Raw genomic sequence first — 26,931 nt, forward strand, 5'->3', positions numbered from 1 at the left:
TCTTCCCATTTCCCTTACTGCAAAAGTCTGTTGTTTGAAGGGGGCAGGTTTCTCGTGCATGACTTCCCAATCAAATACAATTGTGCAACCTGAATTTGGCCATATGTGATTCAACTCCACCCCAAAAGAGCAACAGCCTGGAATGGGTATAGTCGGCCAAATGGTGTTAAAAAAGGATAGAACTTTCTTTATGTATGCAACAACAGCAGCAAGAATACTCATCGCAAAGTATTGGAAGACACAAGAACTTCCCACGCTGGAGGAATGGCAGATGAAACTTATGGAATATATGGAACTGGCTGAAATGACTGGTAGAATCCGTGACCAGGGAGAAGAGTCGATGGAGGAAGACTGGAAGAAATTCAAAGACTATCTTCAGAAACACTGCAAAATTAAGGAATGTTAGAGTGATGTTGGACTGAAAATAAGTGGTTTCCAGCTGCACAGGTTAAAGTTATGGAAATTTGATATTAAAAGGGAAAACTTTAAAGTTATATGATATTAAAACCAAGGACTAGGTTTAAAAAAAAATTGAAGTTATATATTTTAACATTTTACTAAATTAAAGATTGGGATTAAAAAAAGTGGAAAAGAAATTGCTGAACAAACAATGTGGACTGGAATACAAAGGAGGGAGGTTTGAGGAAGTCTAGAAAATAAGTCACGTAAAATTGGAAATGGAAAAGAGAGTTTGTTTTTAATTGTTGTGTTTTGTGTTTTTATTGTTAAGTTTTGTATTATTTTTATGTGAGTTTTTCTGTTCTTTTTTTGTGTTATGTTGTTTTAAACTTTAATAAAAATTATTAAAAAAAAAAAAAAAGAGCAACAGCCTGGAAGCACCCTAATTTGTTAGAACAGGTTTTTTTTTAAAAAAAAACACACCAAAGAAACCACATTTGTCTTGGTGACCATTTCCATTATTATAACCAGATAACCATCAGACTCACTGGCAGGTATTTTTTTCCAGCTGATATTACAGAATATCGTTAGTGTTTATTTATAGCTGCTACAGTTATTCCGCACAATTACCCCCTACCGTATTTCTTTAATAGCAATTAGACAGGTTGCCTGTGATTAGAAACTGTAAACTATTTGGATGAACTTCACACTTCAAAGTGATTCTCCATCCCTTGAATCTTTTAGCATTTCATTCAACGCGAGATTGTTCTACGAAAAGAAAATCCAAATTTAGGTTCTAGGAAACACAGGAGTTCTTCTGCCTGCTGTGCCTCTTTCCCTAATTGTGTCAAATTATAGAAGCAGAACCCTGTACTATTTTTGCATTTTAGCTGAGACAACTGAGAGAATTTTTAATGTGCTGTTCTCAGCATGTTACACATCTGTGCCTTAGCAGCAAAATTGTGTATTCAATATTGGTAAAATTCTTCTGATATTAATTGCCTCTAAGGTATGGGCAGCAAGCAGTCTCAGGGAATCCCACCTTTTCTCATATGAACCTGCCCTGGGCTAAGGGCAGACAACATGGTTTCTACCAGGAGCAAGACCCTTTTAAAAAATAATAATAATAATTTTCCTCTTTGGTCACTTTTCAGAGACATATAAAAATAATTTATATGTAAAGCAAGAAGATTTTGTGCACACAGGCATGAATTGATGCAATCAGCAGCTATGTTGCTAGTCAGTCAGTAGGCATCCACCTGTTTAGTGTGGACCTTGGCAATTTCACCTCCCAACATTGCCTGGGAAGAGCCATTGCTCAGTGACAGAACACAACTGAATGCAGAAAGTCTCGTTTTCAATTCCTTGCATGCATCTACAGGCCAGTTATAGAACCTAAGGTAGCAAAGGATGGGAAAGGCGTTAAGGATAATGATTTAATTTCCTGAAATGGGAATGTTTACTTATGTTAAATTACTGCGTACCTTTAACACGGGTGTGTCCGTCCCCCCGGACAGTAGCTCTCATGCGATTGGCTGACTGTGAATCCCATGACAGAGGCATCCCATTTCTGTTGTGACTGTTATTCCAGTAAATGTTGTTTTTTAACTGCTTTCTGTTTCGTGTGGTGAATGAAAGAGAGAGGGGAGAATGGCTGCTGTGAGAGGCTTCTCAGGCTACTACTGAGGACAGTGTTGTGTCAGTGTGATCTGTCTGAAGTGAAATAGACTTGTTCCGGCACTGATGGAAAGCCCCATGGAAACTTCCACCAGCGAAGGGACTGATAAGTGCTCTTAGGTCCTCTTGTCCTGATTCTATACCCCCTCTTCAGTGTTGGGGAATCTTTTGAAACCAGCTTCAAAAAGTCTTCTGTCAATGTGAGAGGCATCGGTATATTTAATTTCATTCTCTTTATCTTTCATCATTACCAACCTTTCCCAACTGTGATGTTTTATGTCAACATAGTAGGCAGCTACAACTACACTCTTCTTTTTACTACGCAAATGAGGCGTAGTCCTTTTCCACCTCTCCTCTATTCTGTCTGTGATTGTTCTTGCTGCTTCATTGAACTTGTTTCACTTTATCTTTCTCTGCTTGCAAGTAACCAAAATGGGATACTGATCTGGAAATAATGCCTTGAATAACAGTTTTTTATACTTCCATCTCGCTACTGGAAATGCCACACAAGACATCCAAAATGTTCATCTAATTTATAGCTCCATTGCATTAGTGACTCAGGCAGCAAACCTATGTTTGGTGCTGCTTACCAGGAGGTACAAGGGGAAATGGTGAGGTCAGAGGGTGCATCCATACAGGTTAAACCAATACAGCAGGCATAGGCAAACTCAGCCCTCCAGGTGTTTTGGGACTACAACTCCCGTCATCCCTAGCTAACAGGACCAGTGGTCAGGGATGATGGGAACTGTAGTCTCAAAACATCTGGAGGGCAGAGTTTGTCTATGCCTACGATACAGCATTGCTGCTGGTGCATTTGCATCAAATCAACCTCGTTGCCATCTACTGCCAGTAATGAGGAGTGATGTGGCCAATCAAAGGTCAGGTATGAAACAAAGTCATTCCTTTAGTTACCAACTGTGTATTGCATGCCTTCCTTCATTCTGGAAGTCCGGGGGGGGGGGGAGCGTAGGAGCTTACTTGATTTTTTTTGAGGGGGGGGGGAATAACAATAATGTTCTAAAACGATAAGTCGTTCAACGTAATCATTTAAGAATGAAACTAAATACAATTACTTTTATTTAACAAAACCGTAATTATTTAGAAAATATCCCAATATTTGCAGCATATATCTACAAATTCAGTTGCTTGATCAGAACTAGGATCACAAATAGATGTTGTCACACAAATGCAACATTAATTGGAGAGGAAAAGATGAACAGAAAAAGAAGCGCCACTGAGCATTTTGCTGTCTTGCACATAGCTGCTCAACCTAACATGTCTATTTCAGTAGCAATTTTTAAATTTCACAACTGTAGAATTTATTAGACTCGCAAAACTACTTCGTTGACATCGCATTGTTTAAAGTGTCATTAAAGAAGCTTTTATAATGCAGAAATCACCACCACCTCTTCTCCTACTTACAAAAAGAGGAGTTTGGGCTTTATTTTGTTTTGCATCCCCTAGCTTTAATTTTTTGAACTTAAAAGAAATATTTTAAAAGTTACCCAAACGTGAAATAAGATACTGCTTTTTTCTGAGAACAAGAATAAATTAAACTTGGTAGCTCTGGGCCAATGGCCTTGAGAATGCCTCAAGCTGTACCTGAGCCACAGTCCTCTTTTCCTTACCCATAAATTTGTATCAACTGCCAAATAAGGTTCTGGAGTCCTCACTGCAGTTCAGAGCCGTATTAGCTCTCGAGAGAGAGCTCTGCATGTCAGCTAACAAAATTTCCCATATGCTTCATTCTGCAGATCCCAAACTCTGCGTCCCTGCCCATGCCAGCACATCCCCCTCCCTATTTTTGCTCAGCCATCACACTTGCAGCACGCTGAGAGCATGGGGTATGCTAAAGGTAAGCACAGGACAGTAAGAAAATAAACACTGATTCCTATTCATACCTACTACCTGTTACATTTTAGATTGCGCAAATCTGCCCTCAACGATTCATCTCATAGAGCAGGGCCAGAGAACTTGTGGCCTTCCAGATGCAACGCCCGCCATCCCTGACCATCAGTGATGCTGGTTGGGGCTGAAGGGAGCTGAAATCGAACCACATCTGGCCTCAGATTCCCTGCCCTGCCCTAGAGGTTGCTAAAAAGTGCTCTTGACATGCTGCTCAGATTCTTCTATAGAGGCCTGGGATGCTGACCAAGTTATTGCCTTTGGAAAACAACTGCGATTTTATCAGCATTGTTACAGCAGTTAAGGCACTTTCTAGTGTGCATGAAGACACCACCAGATAACAATGCTAGTATTTATAAGAAAACTCACCTTCTATTTTATTTCTCCACTTTGGTACTGGAAAATATACAAAGGCCAATAATGCTAATCCTAAAAAGACATGATCCAGCCAGAGTTAAGCACTTTTAAACCCTACTGATTTGAACACAGAACTTAAGCAATCTATGGGATTCTGAAGCAGCATGACTTTGGATGGATCTTGTCCTGCACTTTTAGCAGAAGGAAAGGAAACTCGCCCAACTGCATTTCTAGAGAGTACAGCAATAAATTTCCAAGGCAACAGGTGTCAGAACTGTGCATTTAAATTCATGCATTTGTGAACAATATTATTAGGCAGTTAAGAGCTTCATACATTAGCATCATACAACATATTGCTAAACATCATTAATTAAGGTTAAAGTGGAAATCAACATTACCAGATCACAGCAGCAAAAGAACGAAACTTTTATGCCATGTTATGCGTTCTGAAGCAGCAGTTTCAGCTTTAAAAGGGCAAAAAAAATATTGCTATAAATTATATCTATTCTAATAACTCTTTCAGGACTTCCATGAAGTTTCTGTGCTTCACATGACAATATATACCAACGCAACCTTGCATTTACACACAGTCCTCAGCAATATGCAATTAACCGTAGTTTTATGCAGTAGTGGATAAAGTGCAAAATATTTGGTATGAAGTCCTAGTGATTGTTGTATCTTGCTTCTATGGACACTGAGGAATTGAGACTGGATCTTCCATTAATAGCAACTGTATTTGACGGAGGCGCAACCTGAGAGAGAAAATAAGGTAGTCAGGTAGATGGAAGACCTGATGCAAAATGGAAGTCACCCACCAGTTAATTTATAATTGCAACTGTTTCGAATGCTGTCACTGAGAGTAGACCTGCTGAAATAAACTGGGCCTATGCATCAGTCAATTAGAGTTCCTTAGGAAGGGCGGGATAAAATGCAGCTACAGGAACAGATATACTTACACCCTCCTCTCCAGAAAGGTCTGATGCATCTTACACTAATTTAAATGTCAAAATGCTGGGAAACTCAATTCACCACCTGGGTACATCAATAGATGTTACTCTGCCTTAGGTCCAATTGCCATATTACTAGGGATCTTCGGGGCACATCAGAAATTTAAGAGAGGTGCATGGTTGTTCCACAAAAATGCATGGCCTACCTTTGTTGAGCTAGAGTGATAGCCACAGAAGAGCTACACCCCTGTGGCTCAGTTTCACAAAGCCTATGTAATATTGGTTATGTTTGTGTGGTAAGAATTCATATGGTAACCAGCCTAGGAAAGAGACTCAGGCACTGAGCTTTCATATATACTATACTTTTCTGTGTATAAGACTAGGTTTTCTTACTCTAAAATAATGTTTAAAATCTGGGGTCATCTTATACATGGATATAAGCCCCCCATTTTCTTAAATCAAAGTCTCCAAAAATAGGCGTCTTATACATGGAAAAATACGGTATATATGCCTGTCAGTGTTTTTAGCCAATGAATAAAGCCAGAGCTGTGATTGTTAAGTGAGTTGTTTGGACACCAAGCAATAGGAATTTATTACTTGTTTCTCTTTTAATTCTTGCTCCAATTTGTGGTTTCATGTTCCCCACAAAGCTGATTACTTTAATGATGTCACCACACACTTGCCTCGCTCCTGTCTGCTAAAGCTCAACTGATTTTCAACATCACTACGTAAAAGCTAGCTAGTTGAAACAGTCTGATCAAACATAGGGTTCAATATGCACTCAGCCGCATGAAAAATATATAAAACCCATGTTTCCAAACCACACGAGCGATTATTCATCTGGAGAACATTTATTTCTTGCCACATCACTAATTTTACTGTGCACTGTAGACTAGGGCTGGGTGGAAGGTTAATTTGGACCCGCTGACAGATCGTTGGATGACTTGCAGTAGATTTGGCTCTGGCTAGTTAGAATTTACTCAGATGTAAATTTTTGTCATTGTAAATGACAGCCATCCCAGTGCATGTTTCGTGGGGTGGGGTGGGGCACAGGTAACTGGGCTCTGCCCATTGAGCCACCATTTTGCACCTGGCTTTGTTCTTCACCAAGCCACTGTTTTCCAATTGGCTCAAATTGGTTCTGGAACCTCCAGGTTCTAGTTTTTTTTAAAACATAGTTCCAAGCAAGCCTGAAGTTTGCAGATGCCTGCTGAAGACAACAATACAATGGGCCTATGCATTCATTTGATTATTAAACTGAAAGTAATGCCTTAAGATGCGTGAGCCCAAGGGAAACTAACAGGGAGAGTTCAGTCATATGATGGAAATATTCTGGAGAGAGAGAAATAGTTTCAAACCCCAACCTCATTTGACCCATTTGGTTAGCAATTACTGCAAGCTTTATTCAGCAGGAATAAAACTGCAGCACAAAAGACCACAGAGTTTGGCTCTGTACCCTAACGAGTTATTAAAGCAAGTGGGGGGGGGGGGGCAAATGCTTGGCTGAATGCAGTGGCAATTTTTGCCTTGTTTCTTGAATGCTTGGCGGATGCTGAGAGCACCTGACAGACCTTTTACCCAATTTAATAGCACAAAGCATTAGCCGAACTTTGCCATTTAAATAGGAGTTAAATGTCCTTTCACTTGTTCTTCACACACAAGTGAATGCAGTAACTTTGGGTCTGCTGACTTAAGTGTTTAATTTTTCCCCCGTGCAATACGCCTTGTTTTAAAAGTTGAAGCAATGTTTTACAGACACTGTCTGACTTCATCTTCACAAGAGGCTTAAAAATAAATTTGATACCACACTTTTCTCACCCCAGCTTCACTTCTTCATACTGTAAGATAGTGAGTTAGCACAGTCATTATCATGCTACTTTGAAAGAAAGAAAAATGTTCTCTTAAACAGAATATAATTGAGGGAAACTTAAAACTCCTGGAAAAAAATGACTTATACTTGATTATGTCAATACTGTCTGCATTCTTTGGTACTTGCTCTCCTTATGATGCTTCCTGGGAAGCGATTCATAAATTCATTAATTAAACAAATGTGGGATGGCACAGGAGGTGACAAGTGAGAGAGACAAAGTGGGATTAAATTTTGCATAGCACAGGAATAACAAAAGCAGAGAAGGAAGGAGATATCTAACTATATATGCAGTTTGGGCTAGAGAGCTTTAAAAAGGCATCTCTCATGACCATATTCTAGTCATGGACAATTCATAATAGGATAATATCATTGACAGGGCACTGTCAGAATAATTTTTTTAAAAAAGTTCATCTTCTTGCCACAAACCAAACAAAGCACTCTTTTTTTAAAAAAAATAAGACCCCAGGATATTCAATTTCCAGCTCTATATGGATGCCTTCTTTCCCCTAACTGATGAAATACCTTTCTGAAATCTGAGACAGGAAAGCAGAGCATTAGCAAGGAATTTTCAAATTCTGAAGATAGGTAGGAGAGGCAAGGTCCTTTTGACCTTGATCTTTAAAGCTTCTTCCTAACAGCTGTTTCAATGGAGGATTTGGCAGAGGGAATCAGCCCATACACTTTATACCAAATGTATGTTTAAAGGAAAAGCTGTATACACTCTTTCCTTTACTCAAAGCTAGCAAGAACATTTTGCAACCAGTCCTTACATCTCCCCTATTGGCACTATTCAGAAATCACACTCGTGAGATTCCTTCAACAAGATTAATGCCAGCACCGATTGCTATGGTGATTTTGAAAGTAAGCACTGTAAATCCATTGTTATTTATTTTAATGATGAGAAGAAAAAGGAAAGGGGAGAGGAGGGGAAAAAACCCAACCACCTCACCCTTCTCAATTTGGCAGCAGCTTCTCCCGAGCGGATTGCAGCCAGCAAGCTCTGGTGGATCTGTTCCGGGTCAGGGCGCTGGAGAGCCACAGCAATCCCTCTCTGACAGACGGCAGTTGTTGGGTGGCCAGATAAAGAGGGCACCTGCCTATTTTGCTCATCGGTTGCACAATTATTTTTCTGTTGGGAGAAGAAGAAAGAAAACCATTGCCCCGAGTGAGCTCACTCTACCTTAGACAGCAACACGCAATGCAATGCACACTTTTAGTGAACGACAGAACAGTTCTATGTTATTCTGCAAAATGCCAAGATATATGCATGTAAGAAAGCACCGCGTGGAAGTTGAGGACAAATGTTATTGTTGGGTTTTACCTTGTCTGCAAAATTCTGTTGCAGCTGTCCAGTTGGGCTCTGTAGAGGAGAATGGTTCTTTATCTCCGTGTTGGATACTGATGAGGAAAGGTCAAGGGACAATTGCTCTTTCAGTGGCCTGGGTGCACATGTTTTGCTGAACGACTGCGACCTCCTAACTGCTGAAGATACAGCAAGAGCAAAAGGTGACGGCCTGGAGCTGGAATACGGTTGCGGCAAAACGAAAGTCCTCAGGGTTTTCAGATTTAATGGAGGAGGCTGGGAGCAGGGGGAATTCAGAGGTTTGGGCATTGTTACAGGAGGAGTGGTGACTTTTGTCTTTTCCTCGCTGTGTCCGTTTTCAGTCTTTTCCTCTACTAATTGAGAAGGAACAGTAACTGTCCTAGGAAATGGAAAAGAAGTATGATCTGGCGAGGCCAACTTTTTTTCTGGCTCCATACTCTTAGCTTCGTTTTGCATAGGGCTACTAATGGAATTGCTTCTTGCAATCGCAGACGTTACATAATGAGAAGAAGCTCTCTTTTGCATCTGTAAATAGAAGTTGCTTGGTTTTGCTGTAGGACTTAAGATCCTTGGTTTTTCTTGCACCGGTGGGGGCGGACTTTTCTTCTCCGTGCTTAGCACAAATGGAGCTGCAACATGTTGCGGACCAGGTCTGTAATGCTCCCCTTCCATTTTCCTGCCTTCGGCATTAGGGAGAGGAACTGTGGCATTATCAGCACTGTATGTTTTATGCAGCGAATCGTTCCCTAGCAACGTAACTTCATGTCTAAAAACAGGTCCTGTTGGGCTCAGGCTTTTGGAGTTATTATGCATTTCTGTTTGCGTACCAAATTCATGGGAATTCTCCTTGGGAGACATGTGCAAGTGGGCCGCTTCCCGATCCTCCGCAGTGTCGGACTCCCAATTCTTCACTATCTCCAGAGATTTTGGAGGCACTATTTTATAGGTAGTCATTCCAACTTTGGGTATGTAGTCTCTTGTAATCTCATTGGAAGGTTTAGGTTTAGGTTTAGAGTCTTGCCAGTGAGGTGGGTAACCTTTTGGAGGAGAACTAGCAGGGCTTTTGATGACTTTCTGTGGTAAAATGGGGCTATCCTTTTCAATTGTGTTATATTGGTTGTCGTTAGAATTTGCTCTGTCATGTGCCGATTGTTCCCTCTGTTGGTTGAACTCTGTCATAGTTCCTACGGTCTCATGTACCCTGCTGAGGAGCCCTGAGGGTTGGTTCTCCTGAGCTGATTTGTGCAGGTGAGTTGAATCTTTGCGTGTGACCAGTTGGCAGCCTTGAGGACCAGTACTCTCCCTTACTTCAGTCTGACCCAAATTACCGTCGGGTGGGGTTGCCTGAATTGCAACATCCTGAGTCTTTACTGTCTCCACAATGGACTGATCCCATTTTTTATCTTGCACCCCTAGACATGCTTGAGGGCTGCATTCCTGATTTACGACTATGTCATTTTGATATGCTTGGCAGTTCAATGATTCAAGCTTGTTACTTTCTCTCACATCAATATTACTTTCTTCTGTTGGAGGAAGAAATTTTGCGTCACTGTGACCTTTATAAAAAAAAAGGAAACAAAAATTTGAAATTAGCATTAGGATCAAGTTGTTTGAATCATGAATCACTCTTTTTCATTCCAAATTGTATTAAAATGGAGCTAAACTTTCCCAGAGTACAGCTTTTTGGTACATAGCTTTTGTAGTCTTAAGTATATGTCATAGTATATGTCATATGACAGACATGAGAGGTTTTTAAAATATTAAAAATATACATATGCTTTATATTCAGGTTTCTCTGAGCAACTGCAAGGACCCATCAATACCACTTAGGAAAAAAATTGTGGAAGACTCCTTTACATTCGCCATTCACACAATGGGCTGCATCCAATGTAACACTACATGAATGTTCCTTCAGTGCAAGGATTTCTGCCTCCCCTGGCGTACCTCCGGGGGGAATTCCCATTGTGCAAGCAGAAATCTTTTGTGCTGATGGGACACTGTAGTCGGATACCAACCGGTATGTTTGAACAGACACCAACAACATTGCCAGGATTCCGCTGCAACTGAAAATACATCTTGCACAAATAACAATATAAATTTACTCACCATTGCTTGCATTTGGCTGCAATGCTCCAAGTGGCTTAGCACTGCCAAGTGTAATATTTGCAATGAATACTTGACTATGTTGAGCTCTGCAAAACATCACACCATAACAATAGACAGACTGGCATCAGTAACGTATTGAGAAAAACACTCAAATTCTATTCAGGCATTCTTCTCCTCATGTGATTACATCCTGGCCCCATCCCATGCATTACTGCCACTGCTTCTGTACCCCCACCAGGTGTTAAGGACTCCAGACAAACCATGAGCCGAAACCAAGCTATCCCATGGTTTACAGACTGTGGGTTGGTAGGAAAAGCTAAACCATGGACCAGGGTTTGGATGACACAACAAGCTAAACCATGGCTTAACTCAGCAAAACTGGGTGCAACCTCTTTCCCTGGCGCCTACACATTTGCTTGCTTGGGCTAAGCCACGGTTTGCCATAGCATTAAATGTAAACAAGGGCACTGAGTTTCCAAGTCTCAGTATAAACGTTCATGGGCTTTCAGATGTATGATGTGTTATCCTAAGTTGGCAGGTACTGATGATACACATAAGTAGCAAAGAAAAAGTAGTGAGCTCAGAGGGAAATGAAACACACACACACACACACACACACACACACACTGTTATAATTTGAATTATGTAAAATAATTTTAGTGACCATTCACAAAGCACTACTGATGATAAACACAAACATTATGGCACTGGCAAAGTTAATTATCACATGTAGCAAGTTAAAAAACCCACTATCTTGATTGAGGCCAGAAGTGTGATGGAAATGAACAAGTTCAATTCTATCAGTTCAAGTTATGCAGTGGTGTCACACTGGAGTCTTCTTTTGGAGTTATTTTGTTTGGCGCTAGAACAAGAGGGTGAACGACTTGTTTAATCGTAAGTAACTCAAAGAAGAAATACTGCTACAGAGCTCTGCATAAACACTGGGTGCATTGCTTTGTACTTCGGAGCACCAATGCACCACTTTTCTCAACCCCTTCTCATAGATAAAAGTATTGATGTACAAAGATACCATTACAGCGGACAGGATACCCTTGCAATCACAAACATAGGCTCAGCGATCAATTGCTCTCCTTCTAGGATATAAAGGGGGCTTACCACCATTTACAGAAAGAAGCCTGATGCACTCACTTGTCACGTGCAGTCTTATTTTCTGCTTCTTCATTTGAGTCTTGCAGAGTATTGTCACGCCCAGTGCTAGGATCTGAAGCCAACGAAGCAGGCTCGTTTTTCTGAACGCCCCGTGGAATTTCAGGAGTACTGAAGGAGATGGGGGCCTCTGGCATAGTGAGAGGAGCCCCTGCACTTTCTTCATGCATTTCTTCCTTCTCATCTATCTCCTCTAGACTATATTCGGAGCCTATGTCAGCTACGCTCCCAAGGAAAGCATAAAGAGCAATAATAAGCCAAGATAAATATATCACATTACATTGTTAAAAATAAAAAAAATACCATCCCAAATGGAAAATCAGAGTATGCTTACTAAGGAGTTTGGGGTGTGTGGGGTGAGGGGGATGCTTGTCCCTGTGGCTCAAATAGTTTAAAATTCTGATAAACGTGAGTATAGACCAGCAGGGCAGGGTGGTAGGTTTTGCTCTTATGGAGTAAAAGCTCGTATGAGCAGAGAAAGACTGGCAACCACTTGAAAACATTCCTACCTTAATGTCTCCTCATTCAGAAGATAATGAACTCATAGGAAGGCGACTTATGCACCAGGAGTCAGTTCGTTGGCTTATCTAGCCCACTGATTTTCTACACTGACTGGCCGCAACTCTTCAGGGTTCAGGCAGAACTCTTTCCCAGCCCTACCTGGCGATGCTAGCGATGGTCCCTTCCGCGGGCCAAACATTACCTCTACCACTAAACTACAGTGCCTCTCAACACGTTAACAGTCCTCTTTGTATTATTCTTTCATTTAATATTTCAGATTTATTTAGATTCCGGGGGGGTGGGGGCTGCTTGCATGAATCTCTTACAGCAAAGCAACAACAAATCACGTGGCACTTTAAAGTCTAACAAAACTTATTATGGCGTAGGCTTCATAGCCTATGAAAACTGCCTAACAGCCTGATCATAATTTTGGGGAGAAATCAGCTTCCTCTGAACCCCCTTAATAAACCAACAAGCTGAGCATAAAGGTGCTGTGTTTTAAACATGGTAGTTGGAAAGCAGGGCAATTAACATAAATCTCTGAAATCATCGGTGAGAGAAGAGCTAAATGGAATTGTACCATGGGGGCCCATTGTTGTGGCCACCTACCCATGACACTTGAAATGAAACTGAATGGAAAACCCTGGTGGAGCTGCAGTCTCTGAGAGCGCCACCCACAGGTTCCTCATCTGCTGCTCTAGAACCGGCTCCTCCAACCTGTTGTCCTTCAGATGTTGTCATATTACAACTCCCGCCATCCCTGACCGCTGAGGTTGCTGGGGGAATTGGAATCCAAAACATCTGGAATGCACCAGGTTTCCTGAAGGCTGCCCCAGAAAAGATACCCAATTGCTTTCCCGACTGCATTATCACGATAACTTTTGCGCAAGTAATCTAAATAAACCACTCCTAAAGGCAAAACATGACAACCACCTACATTTAAGAGACACTTCAGATTCATCGGGATTATCAGCATTAGCCAGATTAGTTTCGTCTGGGACTTGCAGCGCATTGTTTTGGTCATGATTGGTTGGCTCCAAGCTGCACGAGGCATTTGTTGTTGACACTACGGTCCCAGTTAGATCAATTACATTGCCTAAGAAGCAGGTTAGGAGACAATACAATGAATTAGCTCGCATTAATCTGATCACTAAACACAAGAAAATATGAGGAAGGGAGAGTAAATGCAGCAGAGGTGCAGCCCTAGCAAGTTAGTTACATTAAAGGAGCTTGCGTTACACTGTGTTAATAGGGCTGAAGCATTTAGTCGATTAATCAAATTGAAACAAGTTGATTGATTACAGACGTAATCAAGGTGTTTTTTTAAATAATAAAAAAAACCACACATTTCGCTTTTAATACAAAAGAAACTAGAGTCAGCATCTTGAAAGAGGCAAAACAATCATCCCTTTCACGTGGACAGCAATGCCTTTTCCAAAATCGTGCCTGCTGCAAGAGGTGAATGAATCATCTAAACACAAGTAATACCCTTTTACTTCAATTTTTAATTTTTTTTTCATAGATTCACATTTAATTTATTAATCAACTACTGTTTATTTAATTGCATGACAGCCCTACAGATATTAGATTGTATGCATGTTTGAACTTGAGTTGTGATCTTACTTTTGATCTTACTACTCAGAATTACCACCAGCATGGTGACTGGGAATGAGCCTTCTTCCCTACAGCAGAGTGAAATGACAGTATTAAATAGTTGTTGTTTTAAAAAAAACCCCACTCAAACTGGATGCACTGCAGACAATAGGGACTCAGTTAAGACTGGTGAAGAAAAAGCGATGTGTATGCGTTGTATGTGCCCCATACAATATTGTGCCACCAGATGACGACGTGGCGTCCCGTTTTTCTCTACCTGTTTTCCCTGTTCAAATTAACAGCACTTCAAACTCAAGTTCAAACATGCATAGAGTGTGTCTAGATCCAACCCAAATGTGGCTGTAGGGGGAGCTACAAGCAAAGCTGTTCTAAGTTACTTCTGTTAATGTTTGCAAAGAAATGATCCTTCAACAGGCTGCTGAAGCAAAAAGGATTATTAGCTGTTTTTCTTGGGGTCTTTTAAAAACTGTATGTGTGGCAAGTGACTCTCAGCAGCAGCAATGGTGATGGGAATGGAATTTTGTGGCCATGCTAGTGGCTAGACCTATGCCTGTCTTTCACTAAATGACACATGGAAAAATTACCTGTTGGAGATGGTGCTTCTGAGTAACTTCCTTTGATGCTGCCTTCTGCATGAATTGATTCTGCAGACTCTGATCCTGAAATGTTAATGCAGTTTAGAATACTAGAGGAAACATTTCCTATTCTAACGTACTTTAAATACAAACCTATATACATAGACATGGTCTAAAATTTATAGAGTGGGAGAAATAACCTGAATAAATTTTGTCAAAGATGAACAGGCATGAAAAATTGTCAGTTTTCTATTTCTCTTGTGGGACATTCCTACTTTTCTTTCCTGAACACGTTATATGATTAGTCTCCTCTGACTCTCTCTCTCGTGTGTGTGTGTGTGTGTGTGTGTGTGTGTGTTTAACCTAGACGCCATTACTCCCCAACAGAGCAAAACCGCCTCAAGATTAAGCTGTGAATTCAGAAATAATATAACCTAACCTAATTTGTGTTGTAAAGATTACCTGTCTCAATGCTGTTGTCACTTTGGCCTTGCAATTTTCTGGGAGGTGGCGTTGGGGCTTTGCGCTTTGCTCGCCTCAGAGAAGAATTGACGGAAGATGTGCCACTGAGCTGAAGAGAGCCTGTCCTCACTATTCCTATTCCCGAAAGTCCCTGGGGAATTGGGGGAGGGTAGGAAAAACAAACAAACAAACAAACAAACAAACATCAACGATGCAGCAAAAAGATTAGTAATTTGCAGAAGCAAAAATGTGAATGTAATGAACAATTCAGCAGCCCCATAACAGACACTTAACATTTCTCATAAGTGAATCAGAAATCCAGTTCAGACATAATGCTAAAAATTTGTGGCTGAACGATGGTTTAGCACAGCCTTCCCTAGCCAGTGGTCAGGGATTATGGGAAAAGCAGTCTAATATACCACGTGGCACTCTATTGGGAAATGCAGCCTTATCATTATGAGAGTGAGATGTGGTGAGCCTTCAGGCAAATTTTTAATGTTTGATGTTTTATTGTGTTCTTAATATCCTGTTGGAAGCCGCCCAGAGTGGCTGGGGAGGCCCGGCCAGTTGGGCAGGGTATAAGTAATAACTTATTATTATTATATTATTATTAAATTGCTCCTTTAAAAAAATATGTTCTTTTCGTGACTTTTAACTGGAGAGCTAACTTAGGAAGCAGAAAAAGAAAATGCCACAAAACCAGTAATCTCCTGTTGCAATACCAATGAGAGTTAGCAATTTCCAGTGTGATGCAGCAAGTGTCCTTATGAACCAAACATTCAGTTATCAGAGACTTAACTTCTCGCAAACAACTTCTGCATGGACAGAATTCTCCATCACCGGCCACCATCCAAAAAATAATAAAAAAGTCCCTGCATATAGAAACTCATGTCAGTGAGAAGTGTAGTTCTTCCTTTCTCTCTGAATTCCCTCTATGTGAGATAGGTGGATGGATGGATAGATGAGCATTTAAACATGTAAACTCTCCCCCCCCCTTTTTTCCAATGTGAAGAAGAAGAATTCAGGCACGGTTACCCCCTCATTTGCTCTTTGTGAGAGTTGCGCCCATTTGTTACTTGGAAACAAGCACCAAGGCTTGCACTAAGATTCTTTGTGGCTCCGAAATTTAGAACAAACACTCAAAATGTCAGCAAACCTGAATGTTACAAAGCAACTTTTATTTATTTTTATTTTCTGCTACTGCCCAGTCTAGTAAGTTGGAGAAACTAAGAAGGTAACTGAAGTCTTATATTTTCCATTTAAAAATAGTTAAGACTGCAATAAATGACACAGTAGAGTCAGTGTTTGTTTTTGGCTGGTTTTTTCCCCTTGCTGTTGTCTGATATTACCGTTCTGGCATGGATAAACAGCCGCACTTTTATCAGAATTGAGCAAATTGTTCAGTTTGGACAAGGACGCTTCAGTAATCTACTATAAAGGCAATGCAGCAAGAGACGTTTTGTTCGCTTTCTCCTATCTAACTACAGATTGTTAGTGCGCTGTCAAAACTTTGTGAAAAGGCTTCATTCCAAACAAGAGGGATGTAGGGAGGGCTATTGCCAGACTTCAGGAAGTCCTCAGCAAAATCCAGTCAACGGGCTCCCCAAAAACCAATTTCCCCACCAGCCACTGGATTCCCCTGGATCCCTATAGTGCTACCATCCTCCTCTTTCCTCTTGATCACCCTTGTCCCAAGAAAGAGCCAAGGAAGAGCCAGCCACTCTGGTCTAAGTTGGTAAGGAAAATGCCTCTGCCACCACAATGGTTTGTTGCAACAACTAGAAATACTTATTTATACTAGCTTTTTTTTTTTTTTTTTAAAAAAAAACTACATTCAAAAGGCCTTTCTAGCTGTCACAGCAGCATGGACATTTTCCAAATCACGATTCCTAGAATGCCTTCCTCAAAACCCACCTGAGGCAGCAGGTAGAGGAAGAAGAGGTAGCCAACTAAGGATGTGCACAACAAACCAAGAAATTACTGTGGGATCCTTTCTTTCTCAGGGCAAGCCTGCTTCCCCCATCCTCTGACAGATATACTCAGAAATGATTGTGCTGTCGATTTTGCCCCCCACCCATACTTCATCATCTGTTCTTACATGTTCCAAGACGGGCAGAACACCTCAGGCCCACTGGACGAACGTGGCCTCCCCAACCTCTCTATCTGACCCTCAGGCCTCACCCCTTCCCAGGTTACAACCTTTCCAATCCTGCTCCTGAATTCCTCCTGTCTGCCTGGAATTTGTGTTACAACTCTTTCTTGCCTGGAGGTGTGGGTTGGCGTTTAAAAGCTTCTGGCTTGTGTGTAGCTGGAATATTGTTCAAAGGTAGAAGTTATTCAGTTACAGTGGTACCTCTGGATACGTACTTAATTTGTTCTGGAGGTCCGTTCTTAACCTGAAACTATTCTTAACCTGAAGCACCACTTTAGCTAATGGGGCCTCCTGCTGCCGCAGCACCGTCCCCGCCCAATTTCTGTTCTCATCCTGAAGCAAAGTTCTTAACCCGAGGTACAATTTCTGGGTTAGCGGAGTCTGTAACCTGAAGCGTATGTAACCTGAAGCGTATTTAACCCGAGGTACCACTGTACTTCACCAACTTTGCCTCTGGCTCTGACCATTACAGGCATTTGCTGCCCCCCCCCCCCGCCAGAAGGTGGTCCGCAAAGGATTGTGGCTCCTAGTCCAAAAAAAAAAAAAAAAAAAAAGGGTTCCCCATCTGTGCCCTAAAATAACATTATTGATAGCAGATTAGAAAAAAGAAAAGAAAGGCTAGCAAGAAGTTTAAAAACCACAGCACAAGAAACACCAAACAGTAATTTACTGCTGCAATGAGATTTATGGGAAAACCTTTTAAGAAGAAGCAGGAGGTTATTGGCCTGGGTCCTAACTTGCACTCATGGAGTGAGACTTTCCATGCTTCTGTTGTCTAATACAGTTGTATCTAGGAAGTCGAACGTCTTGCGAGTCGAACGTTTTGGCTCCCGAACGCTGCGAACCCGGAAGTGAGTGTTCTGGTTTGTGAACGTTCTTTGGAACTCGAATGTCCGTCACAGCTTCCCACTGGCTGCAGGAGCTTCCTGCAGCTAATCGGAAGCCGCACCTTGGTTCCTGGATGTTCTGGAAGTCAAACAGACTTCTGGAATGGATTCCATTCGACTTCTGAGGTATGACTGTAATTGTTTCAGGTATGCTATCTTCCAAGATGATGCCTCCCAAAATACTAAAACCAAAATTGCATGTAACACTGAAGAGAAACAAACCATGCATGTTGGTTCGTGTGCAACGCTAAGCCAGCCATTCTATGGTTTGTTTCCCTGGTCTACAAAGTAGGGAGAAAAATGGAAACTGCTCTAGCATGACTAATCTCAATAGGCTTCTATGCCCTGAATTTTTACTTTTGTTGCTGTTGCTGCTATGTGTTTTTTTTTTACTTGGGCCCAAATTTGCCAAACTTCAGACATTTACACACTGAAAAGAAGAGGGGGGAAAGACCCCGTCTTCTTATTTTATATTTGGAGCACATTATATTTGGACCAGTAACTTTTCTCAGAATGAGGATCTTCTCACCAAGACGCAAAATCCCAAACCTCTGTTGAACAGCACACTCTGGTGGCTACTACTTAACAGAAAATAAATTCCTGTGTTATTCTTGATTTGAGTAAAAACAATATTAACTGAAGGGCCTTGCATCCAATTCATCTCTTGGGCCTGTTCTGTTCTTCATCTTCCTAGCAAGCTCATAGGCTAACGTATTAGAAACGATGGCTTTCATTCTCAATTCAAAGTCATGTCTGAAACACAAATATGCAGTGCTCCAATTTACACTGCCACATTTAGCTTTGAACTTTAATTGGAATTCACAACTGACAATCTGTGCTTTACCAAGATATTACCCACTGCATTAATTTTCCCCAAAACTGTGCTAGAATAAGTTCAGCACATATTGGGATTTATAGATAGATTTGACCTGGCAGCCTGCTTCATAACTTCATTAAAATGCATTATTACACAAGCAGGCAATTTTATTAAGATAAAAACATGAGTTTTGAACATCCATGTTCTTTCAGTAAGGAAAATTTAAATTTCCTTAAGGCTCTAACTTGTTCATCATAACACAAAGATTTGAACTGTTAAGGAAACCTTTTCTCAGTAACAGATTTAACTGCATTTTTAAAATACAGGGCTAAGAAAGGCAATTTGGTAGTGACATAAAATGTCAAATCCTTCTCCAGTTACTGAATATGTTAATGCGAATCATAATTTCCCCATATTTAATGCAAGTTTAAAGACTATCAGTTCAGTAGAGAACTGAGGGTTCCAATTCCAATTTGTTATTAACATGTTTTAAAAGAAGCTTTTTTCCCCCCAAAAAGTTTTTTTTTTTAATAGAACGAGTGGCTGCACTTAAAAGCACTGATGCTTAAACTTGTTTCAAATTATCTCAATAGCAGGATTTAGTATTACTGAACAATGTCAGACTTCCACCAAAAGATTAATTTTAATTTCCAAACTCAACTTTTAAAAGGACCCCTTTGAAAATAACTGACTAGCCTTTTCACTTAATGTAACATGCCCCTCCCTAAGCATAGTGTAGACATACATCCCACCTATTTCAATTCAACCTATTTCAAAGCATGGCTGAGTTAGATTTAATTTACACTTTCCCAGTGCAGCAACTGCTTTCCCAAGTGATCTCTTGTCATACTGGCAAAGTGCTCAGCTGGTGGGTAAAGGTAAAAGGTAAAGGACCCCTGGACGGTTAAGTCCAATCAAAGGCAACTATGGGGTGCGGCGCTTATTTCGTTTTCAGGCTGAGGGAGCTGGTGTTTGTCCACAGACAACTTTCCAGTTCATGTGGCCAGCATGACTAAACTGCTTCTGGCGCAATGGAACACCATGACGGAAGCCAGAGTGCACGGAAATGCCATCTACCCTCTTGCTACAGTGGTACCTATTTATCTACTTGCACTGGTGTGCTTTTGAACTGCTAGGTTGGCAGGAGCTGGGACAAAACAATGGGAGCTCACTCTGTCACAGGTATTCAAACCACCGACCTTCTGATCGGCAAGCCCAAGAGGCTGTGGTTTAGACCACAGCGCCACCTACATCCCCCTTTTTACATGTGATGTGGCATGGAATGTGACCACAAAGGAAACTGGTTTCGAGGCCACGGCGATTCCAGAGACGGCCTATAAATTAGGCTCAAAATTGTGGTCTGCTACAATTTATTCAGAATGTATAAAGCAATAAATGTTCTTGCTTATCTGTTCCGTAGCTAAACAGAAGTTGCTCTGATATTATTCTCACAGCGGAAATTTAAAGGAAGGACGAGACTTTTGACAACCAACCTTATCAGTTTCATCCACACTGCTGGATTTCACCACGCATGTCATGGGTCTGCCCTGGGTTTGTGCAAGATCCTGGGGCACACTCTGGGAAGCAGGCATTGGAGGCAAGGGCGCTCGTCGCTTCTTCGGCATTTCAGAGGGAAGGGTATTTGAGTCATACTGCTTGGAGATTGTATTCGCTCTCATGCCAAAGGTTGGTCTTGGCTTATTCATTAATGGAGTTGCAGGAGCGCTGGCGGTCTTTTGAGAAGGGGAAAAGAGGTCAACAATTAAAAAATAATCTGAATAGATTTTAGCCAATGTACTTCTCTAAACCAGGGGTTCTCAACCTTCATTATAGAACTTAATTCAAATTTACCATTACCAGAACAGAAGTTATTTCTCCGAGGGAAGATCCTAGGGTTACTACAGTAATCGGAGTACAGGTACCATTTGAATGAGGGTGGGTGGGTGGGTGTGGGTGTGGGTTGTTGCCACTCAGTCATCAGCCAGCCTTGAGAGTACAGTTTTCTTTATTCAGGGAGAACGTTAAGTCTCCACAACTGTAACCTACAAGTATCTAAGGATGAAGCAGATCGAAGTAAGAATAAGGGCCTTTAGGCCATGCAGGACGACATTATCTTTAGGCTGCAATCCTAAAAACACTTACTCAGTAGTAAATGCCATTTAAAACAATGGCACTTATTTCTGAGTAGGCATGTGTATGATTGCAGTGTTCAATCATCTAAGGAAATACTTCCTGGAACAAAAAAAAAACCTCATGAAATATATTGAGTGAAATACGATCAATCCGCAAAAAAGAGGGCACACAGTTTCATGGCAGAAACTGAAAAAAATGTCATGGGGCAGTTAGTTTAACAACGCATTTTTATTGCCAGTCCAGATAACTTCAAGAAGGCAGAAAGGATGTTGGAGTCTGCTTTCTCCTAGCAACTGTCTGGATCAAGAGTGAACCGTAGAGGATCCAGTTGTAGGGGATTTCTACCATACATTAATATTTGTAACTTATGTTGTCTTACCTGTTCTCGTTTCTTCTTGCTTCTCTGAAAAAAGCTGAAGAATCCTTTATTTTCTTTTTCCTTCAAAATATCTGAATTTTGCGAGTTTTGGCAAGAGTCTAAAAATAAAATACATTACTTGATGCCATCATTTACAGACTGTACTGTTTCTTTCCTTTCCTGCATCTCTGTTTCTATTACAAAATATTTCTTTCAAAAAGAACATAATTTACAGAATACCATGTTCTCTCCTTTACATGCATCCCTTTCAGTGATCATAACTGTTGGAAAACATTTCATTATGCAAGGTAAAAAACATAAAAACTGCAAAGCACATTTAGTCTGATTTTAGTAGTATTTTTTTCTTTTTTAAAAGAAAAGTCATTTTATCTATACCAAAAGTAAGATGTAATCTACATATCTTTCCCAAGCAATTAAAAAGACAAAAGTAATAATGCAAAACCCCACGACCCTGATTGAAAATAAATTCTTAAATTTGTCTTTTGTTTGCAATATTGTTTAGTTTGGAGTTTGCTTTTTTTTAAAAAGTTGCAAGTCACTTCAGGTGCCTGTGAGCAGCAAAGCAACCCATAAATATTTTAATAAACAAGGTAATAAACAAGTAATCTAGTTGAGAAAAATTCCTTTTCCATCCAAATACAGTGGTACCTCGGGTTACATACGCTTCAGGTTACATACGCTTCAGGTTATAGACTCTGCTAACCCAGAAATAGTACCTCGGGTTAAGAACTTTGCTTCAGGATGAGAATAGAAATCGCACGGCAGTGGCATGGCAGCAGCAGGAGGCCCCATTAGCTAAAGTGCTGCTTTAGGTTAAGAACAGTTTCAGGTTAAGAACAGACCTCCGAAACGAATTAAGTACGTAACCAGAGGTACCACTGTATGGTAGTGAATGAGCTTTTAAGTGTTTCCAAAAGTTTGGCACATGCATCTTTAGAGGTTTTGCAGATAAGCCCAAGTGAATGTAATATAGATAAATTCCACCTAATTGAAACAAATGGTTCAAGAAATACTATATAATGTTAACCTGCATAAGACAAGCCATGCTGTAATTCAAAGATGGCAAACCCACAGGCCAAATCCAGCCCATCTCAATCAAACTCGAATCCTTTCCTGGCTTCCAGAAAAATTTGGGTGCCTCCTCTTCCTCTGTAGCCATTGCTAAGTGGTCTTACTGGTCAGAAAATAGGAAAGAGTGCTATTTTCTGTTTCTTGAGAATGAAGACCTTTGCAATGCTGCCATTCATGACAAAAGAAATAACCCATTTTAATTCCTGTTATTTTTTTAAAAAAATTAAACTCCTCTGGTGCTGGTCAGTGAGTATTCATGGGCTATTCTAAGTTAGGAGAACTTGCATGCCATACCAAAATCTGTGTTGTTTACTCTTCTAACAATAATTCAGACAAATCTCATTCATATTAGAAGATACTTGTTTGTCCTAATACTTGTTTAACTGGGAATGCCTGTGTTTAAGAATACTACATCATTCACTCTGAGGTAGGTACAAACTCACCCTGTAAAGATGAAAAGCTGAATTCAGCAGTCGGTGTGACTAGAGAGATGGAGAGGGGAGGAAGATGAAAACTTAATTATAGTGACAATGCTTCCCAAATAACTCCTTCATCACAGTCTCAAGCAAAGGAACCGAAGGCAAATTCTCAAAATGCAGAAGTGTGTGAAGTGATCCCTTCTATCAAATTTCACCCGGAAAGAAAGAAAACATTGTAATTTAAGCAAGGATGGCCAACTGGGCAGAGAAGGCACCTGGCTCTGCCCCCAGAGGCACCTCCACATTTGGAAGTCTCTAATTTGGAAGTATTAAAAACAAATGAAATTCACCAGATCTATCCATCTAAAAATAGTGGTATCCGTTGGCATACAACCAGACCAAATTGTCAGACCCAAATGCTTCATAGGAAATAAATCATGAAATGAAGGGCTGATTAGACGTAAACTTTTTAAGAATAAAAGCTGGAATTCTAAGTACAAAAGCAAGGAACATGCAGGTGATATTAACCACCACTTCAGATGCTGGAGTACTGTATTTGTAAATTTAATATTTGCTTTTTACTGTATAAAATGCCCCTCCTAAAAGTTTCTACCATGCACAAATCTCTTGCAGGATATAACAAAACCATGCTTTTGAGAGCTGTTTTTTGCTGTTTCCTCCTCAGCTGTAAAAGTAATTAACAATTGTTATTAGTAAAACAAATGTTCATAGTTTTAAAAAATACAGTACCATTCAGTTCTAAGTATGTCAGTATTTGGAAAATGGAATTCAGAGGCAATTTTGTCATTTTATTTTATTTTTATTTCAAACATGGGACTCAAAACTGAGACTTGAAAATTATTTTTAAAAACTACACTGGTATTATGAAGATAGCTACACAATATTAATATAAAATGGGTTTCTAACATTTGGTTTATTAACTTGCTTTAAAAAAAATCTATTGCATTTTAAAAATTTTGAACAGCAGTATGTGACAATGGAATGAAGAGGGCAATCTATATAACTAAGAGTATAACAAACACTTTGTTTTGGAAATGGATACATCATCTCTAACTGCTAACTGCCTGAAGGTAAATTAATGTAAGCTCTTATTTCGGTGTGTATTTGGCTCCATCTAGAATTATCCAATAAACTAGTCTAGAACTCACACCATGATCAAAAGAACTTTAAAAGGACAAACTTAACAAGATAAATTAAACGTCTCCCTTGTCCAAGGGCAGTAAACAAAATGAAAATGGGTGCTTACCCCTTAAATTAATAGCTTCCATGATGAAAGGCTTCAGTAACTTCTGTCTGAATTTTATTGAATGTTCAATAAGGGACCCAAAAATCCCTGATCTAAGCAGCCCAGAATACTTAACCGAAACAAAAACACAAAAAGTGACACACCCATATATTGAGGAGGTATGTAAGACAAGAGCAGACCTACCCAGTTTCTATACATGTGGCCTGTCCAGAGTGGAGGCAGGAAACCTGTTTATCTGTCAACCTATTTATCCGAACAACCCATTTATCTTAAAGTATTTGAACAAACATAGGAACATAGGTAAAGGTAAAGGGACCCCTGCCCATTAGGTCCAGTCGTGACTGACTCTGGGGTTGCGGCGCTCATCTCGCTTTACTGGCCAAGGGAGCCGGTGTTCAGCTTCCGGGTCATGTGGCCAGCATGACTAAGCCACTTCTGGCAAACCATAGCAGCGCAGGGAAACACCGTTTACCTTCCCGCCGGAGCGGTACCTATTTATCTACTTGCACTTTGATGTGCTTTCGAACTGCTAGGTTGGCAGGAGCAGGGACCGAGCAACGGGAGCTCACCCTGTCGTGGGGATTCGAACCGCTGACCTTCTGATCGGAAAGTCCTAGGCTCTGTGGTTTAACCCACAGCGCCACCCGCATCATAGGAACATAGGATGGGGCTTTTTACAGAGTCAGACCATGGGCCCATCTAGCTTAGTACTGTCTAGTAGCCTTGCTCAATATGGTGCCTCCAAATATTTTGGACAATAACTTCCATAATCTCTAACCATTGGCCAGGATGACTGATGCTGATGACAGCTGTGGTCCAAAAACAGTTGGATCCCACCAAGTTGGCAAAGGCGGACTAGTGCTTAGCTCTCCAAGGTTTCAGACAGAGATTTTTCCCAACCCTACTTGGGAGATACTAGGGGTTGAAGCTGGGATCTTCTGCATGCAAAATGCATGCTCTACAGTCCTCCCCTAACAGCAATCCTATATGCACTCTGATACCTGAACAGTCCTTTATTTATGAAAGCTGCTATGTCAGCTTCTCGCTATAAAGGGAACAATGATAATAAAGCAACCATTAACAATTGCTACTATCCTGAAAAATCAGTTTTATGCATGCAAGTTCAGGAACCCCTAGAGAGGGTAGGAAATACAAATGTAGGATTTAGTAGGTCAACCTTTGTGCCATTTTTTTCCCTGCACAAAGACAGATGATGCTGAGAGGGAATGGAAAGAAGAACCTGGTGCAGTGGCTAAGAAGCATCGAACTGGGAATTCGCCAGTGCGAATACTATGGCAGCTCTGAACTGAAAGGGGTTCGTGGCCACTTTTTCTGTGCCTCAGACTTACATCAGCAATTCAGAAATAATAATACTGGATCACATTACAAGGTCTTTGTAATGGTTACAGAAGGAATTCATGTAAGATAATTTGCACACCCCAAAGTATTATATCATTGGTTGTCATCAAGACTCTCTAAGTGCTGAAACTGTTGGAGAGAGAACAGAAAATTTGCTACTGGTCTTGATGAGGTATGGGGAGGCAGGCACAATATTGGTGCACTCTGCTCCCCACTGTAGGACAAGTAGCAGTGGAGGCTTGTCCATTGGGATGAATGGGGCATTGTCCCAACTACTTCAACCCACCCATAGCCAGCCACGACCTCCCTGCCTTTTTACAACCAATTTAGGATGTAACATTGGCTGTCAGTTTCCTCCTCCTCATTTTCAGCACAGCCCCTGTAGAAGTCAGTGAGTCTGGGGACAAAAGTAGAATTAGTTGCCTCTGCCTGTCGCTGGCTCCGGTTCTGCTTACTGTCTCCCCGGCCTTCACACTATGAGCAGCAGTAGCAACTTTGGGTGGGCAATTCTGATTGAGAAAACAGTGCAAGGAGAAAAAAGAGAGTTGACAATCTCTTCCTCGGCCAGGTTGCTCCGACTGAGCCAATTCATCCCTGTGGCTAAAATATTTTTAAATGAATAAAACAAGATACCAAGTCATCGGTTTCTCACATCGATGCAGACTGAATGAATGCAGAACAAGTTAGTGAGTGCATGTAGGTTGTACTGCTTCTGAAGATATTTGCAGCATTAACTTTCAGGAATAGTTTTGGTAAGAGACCAGTTTATAAATCTTACCTCTGCTGACATCCATAGCATATAATTCTCTGAGCCCAAGCTCATTTAGGGATTTCGTCAAGTCAAGAGTTTCCTGAGATTGGTAAGTCTTCAGTAACAGAGTGTGTAAACGGTCGAAGTCACATTTGCTGCAGATGATTTGCATGATATCTTGCAGTGGTGCATGAGGATTAACTCTGACAATAGTCTTCTGTGTCTTCTTGTAGTTTACAACAACTCTCACGGTTTGCTGAAACAAGGGGAATTTTTAAAACCAATTATAGCCTTTTGCTTTCTGAAAGACACTCAATCCATCAAGTGCATTGAGTTCATTGCTACTAATAACTTTCGCAAAACATTTCATGGGGCGGGGATGTAATAGAATTCTAATTTATACCCCATATTCTTCCAGCTCTTCTCAGTGTGAAATGAAGATTTGGCTTAGGCCACCCCTATTAAGATTCAAGACTTGGAAGAGGATATGAACAAGGCCTCCCCAAATTCAAATATCCCAAGGATTTGAACTCATGAACTGAATATGGCTCATGTGGTAGTGATGTCTTGCCCCTGGTTGTCAACACTTTCTCTGCTCTTCATAGAACTCACAGGGAATGAGAGACAGAGAACTGAGAATAAGCAAAAGGACTTTTTGCACTTGCTTAAGGCAAAACCCATGCACACCCCTCCTTAAAGCAGATCACAGCAGGTAGGAACCCATGGAATGAAAACCTATCTCCCTCCCTAGGCAACCACTCAGCAATTCATCTCTGAACCCAGAGCAGTCAC

General features: G+C 40.8%; 1 protein-coding gene across 6 annotated transcripts in view; it reads right to left on the minus strand.

Annotated features, from left to right (window-relative positions):
- Positions 1 to 3,136: 3,136 nt before the first annotated feature.
- COBLL1 (cordon-bleu WH2 repeat protein like 1) overlaps positions 3,137 to 26,931 on the minus strand; it is an 83,167-nt gene continuing 59,372 nt past the window's right edge. For 4 of the 6 annotated variants that reach the window (XM_081005764.1, XM_081005763.1, XM_081005768.1 and 1 more), the window contains exons 4-15: positions 26,167 to 26,395; positions 22,787 to 22,825; positions 21,273 to 21,370; positions 20,254 to 20,493; positions 14,905 to 15,055; positions 14,452 to 14,526; positions 13,191 to 13,349; positions 11,735 to 11,972; positions 10,586 to 10,671; positions 8,477 to 10,035; positions 8,105 to 8,284; positions 3,137 to 5,090 (exon numbers count right to left, since the gene is read on the minus strand). In XM_081005764.1, coding sequence (XP_080861890.1) covers positions 5,001 to 5,090; positions 8,105 to 8,284; positions 8,477 to 10,035; positions 10,586 to 10,671; positions 11,735 to 11,972; positions 13,191 to 13,349; positions 14,452 to 14,526; positions 14,905 to 15,055; positions 20,254 to 20,493; positions 21,273 to 21,370; positions 22,787 to 22,825; positions 26,167 to 26,395 — 3,144 coding nt within the window. In that variant the 3' untranslated portion in view covers positions 3,137 to 5,000. The remainder of the gene's footprint in view (positions 5,091 to 8,104; positions 8,285 to 8,476; positions 10,036 to 10,585; positions 10,672 to 11,734; positions 11,973 to 13,190; positions 13,350 to 14,451; positions 14,527 to 14,904; positions 15,056 to 20,253; positions 20,494 to 21,272; positions 21,371 to 22,786; positions 22,826 to 26,166; positions 26,396 to 26,931) is intronic. The other 2 variants (XM_081005765.1, XM_081005766.1) reach the window with 2 other exon arrangements.

The sequence above is a fragment of the Podarcis pityusensis genome (assembly GCF_964106645.2).
Source record: "Podarcis pityusensis genome assembly, chromosome: 1".
Taxonomy (NCBI): domain Eukaryota; kingdom Metazoa; phylum Chordata; class Lepidosauria; order Squamata; family Lacertidae; genus Podarcis; species Podarcis pityusensis.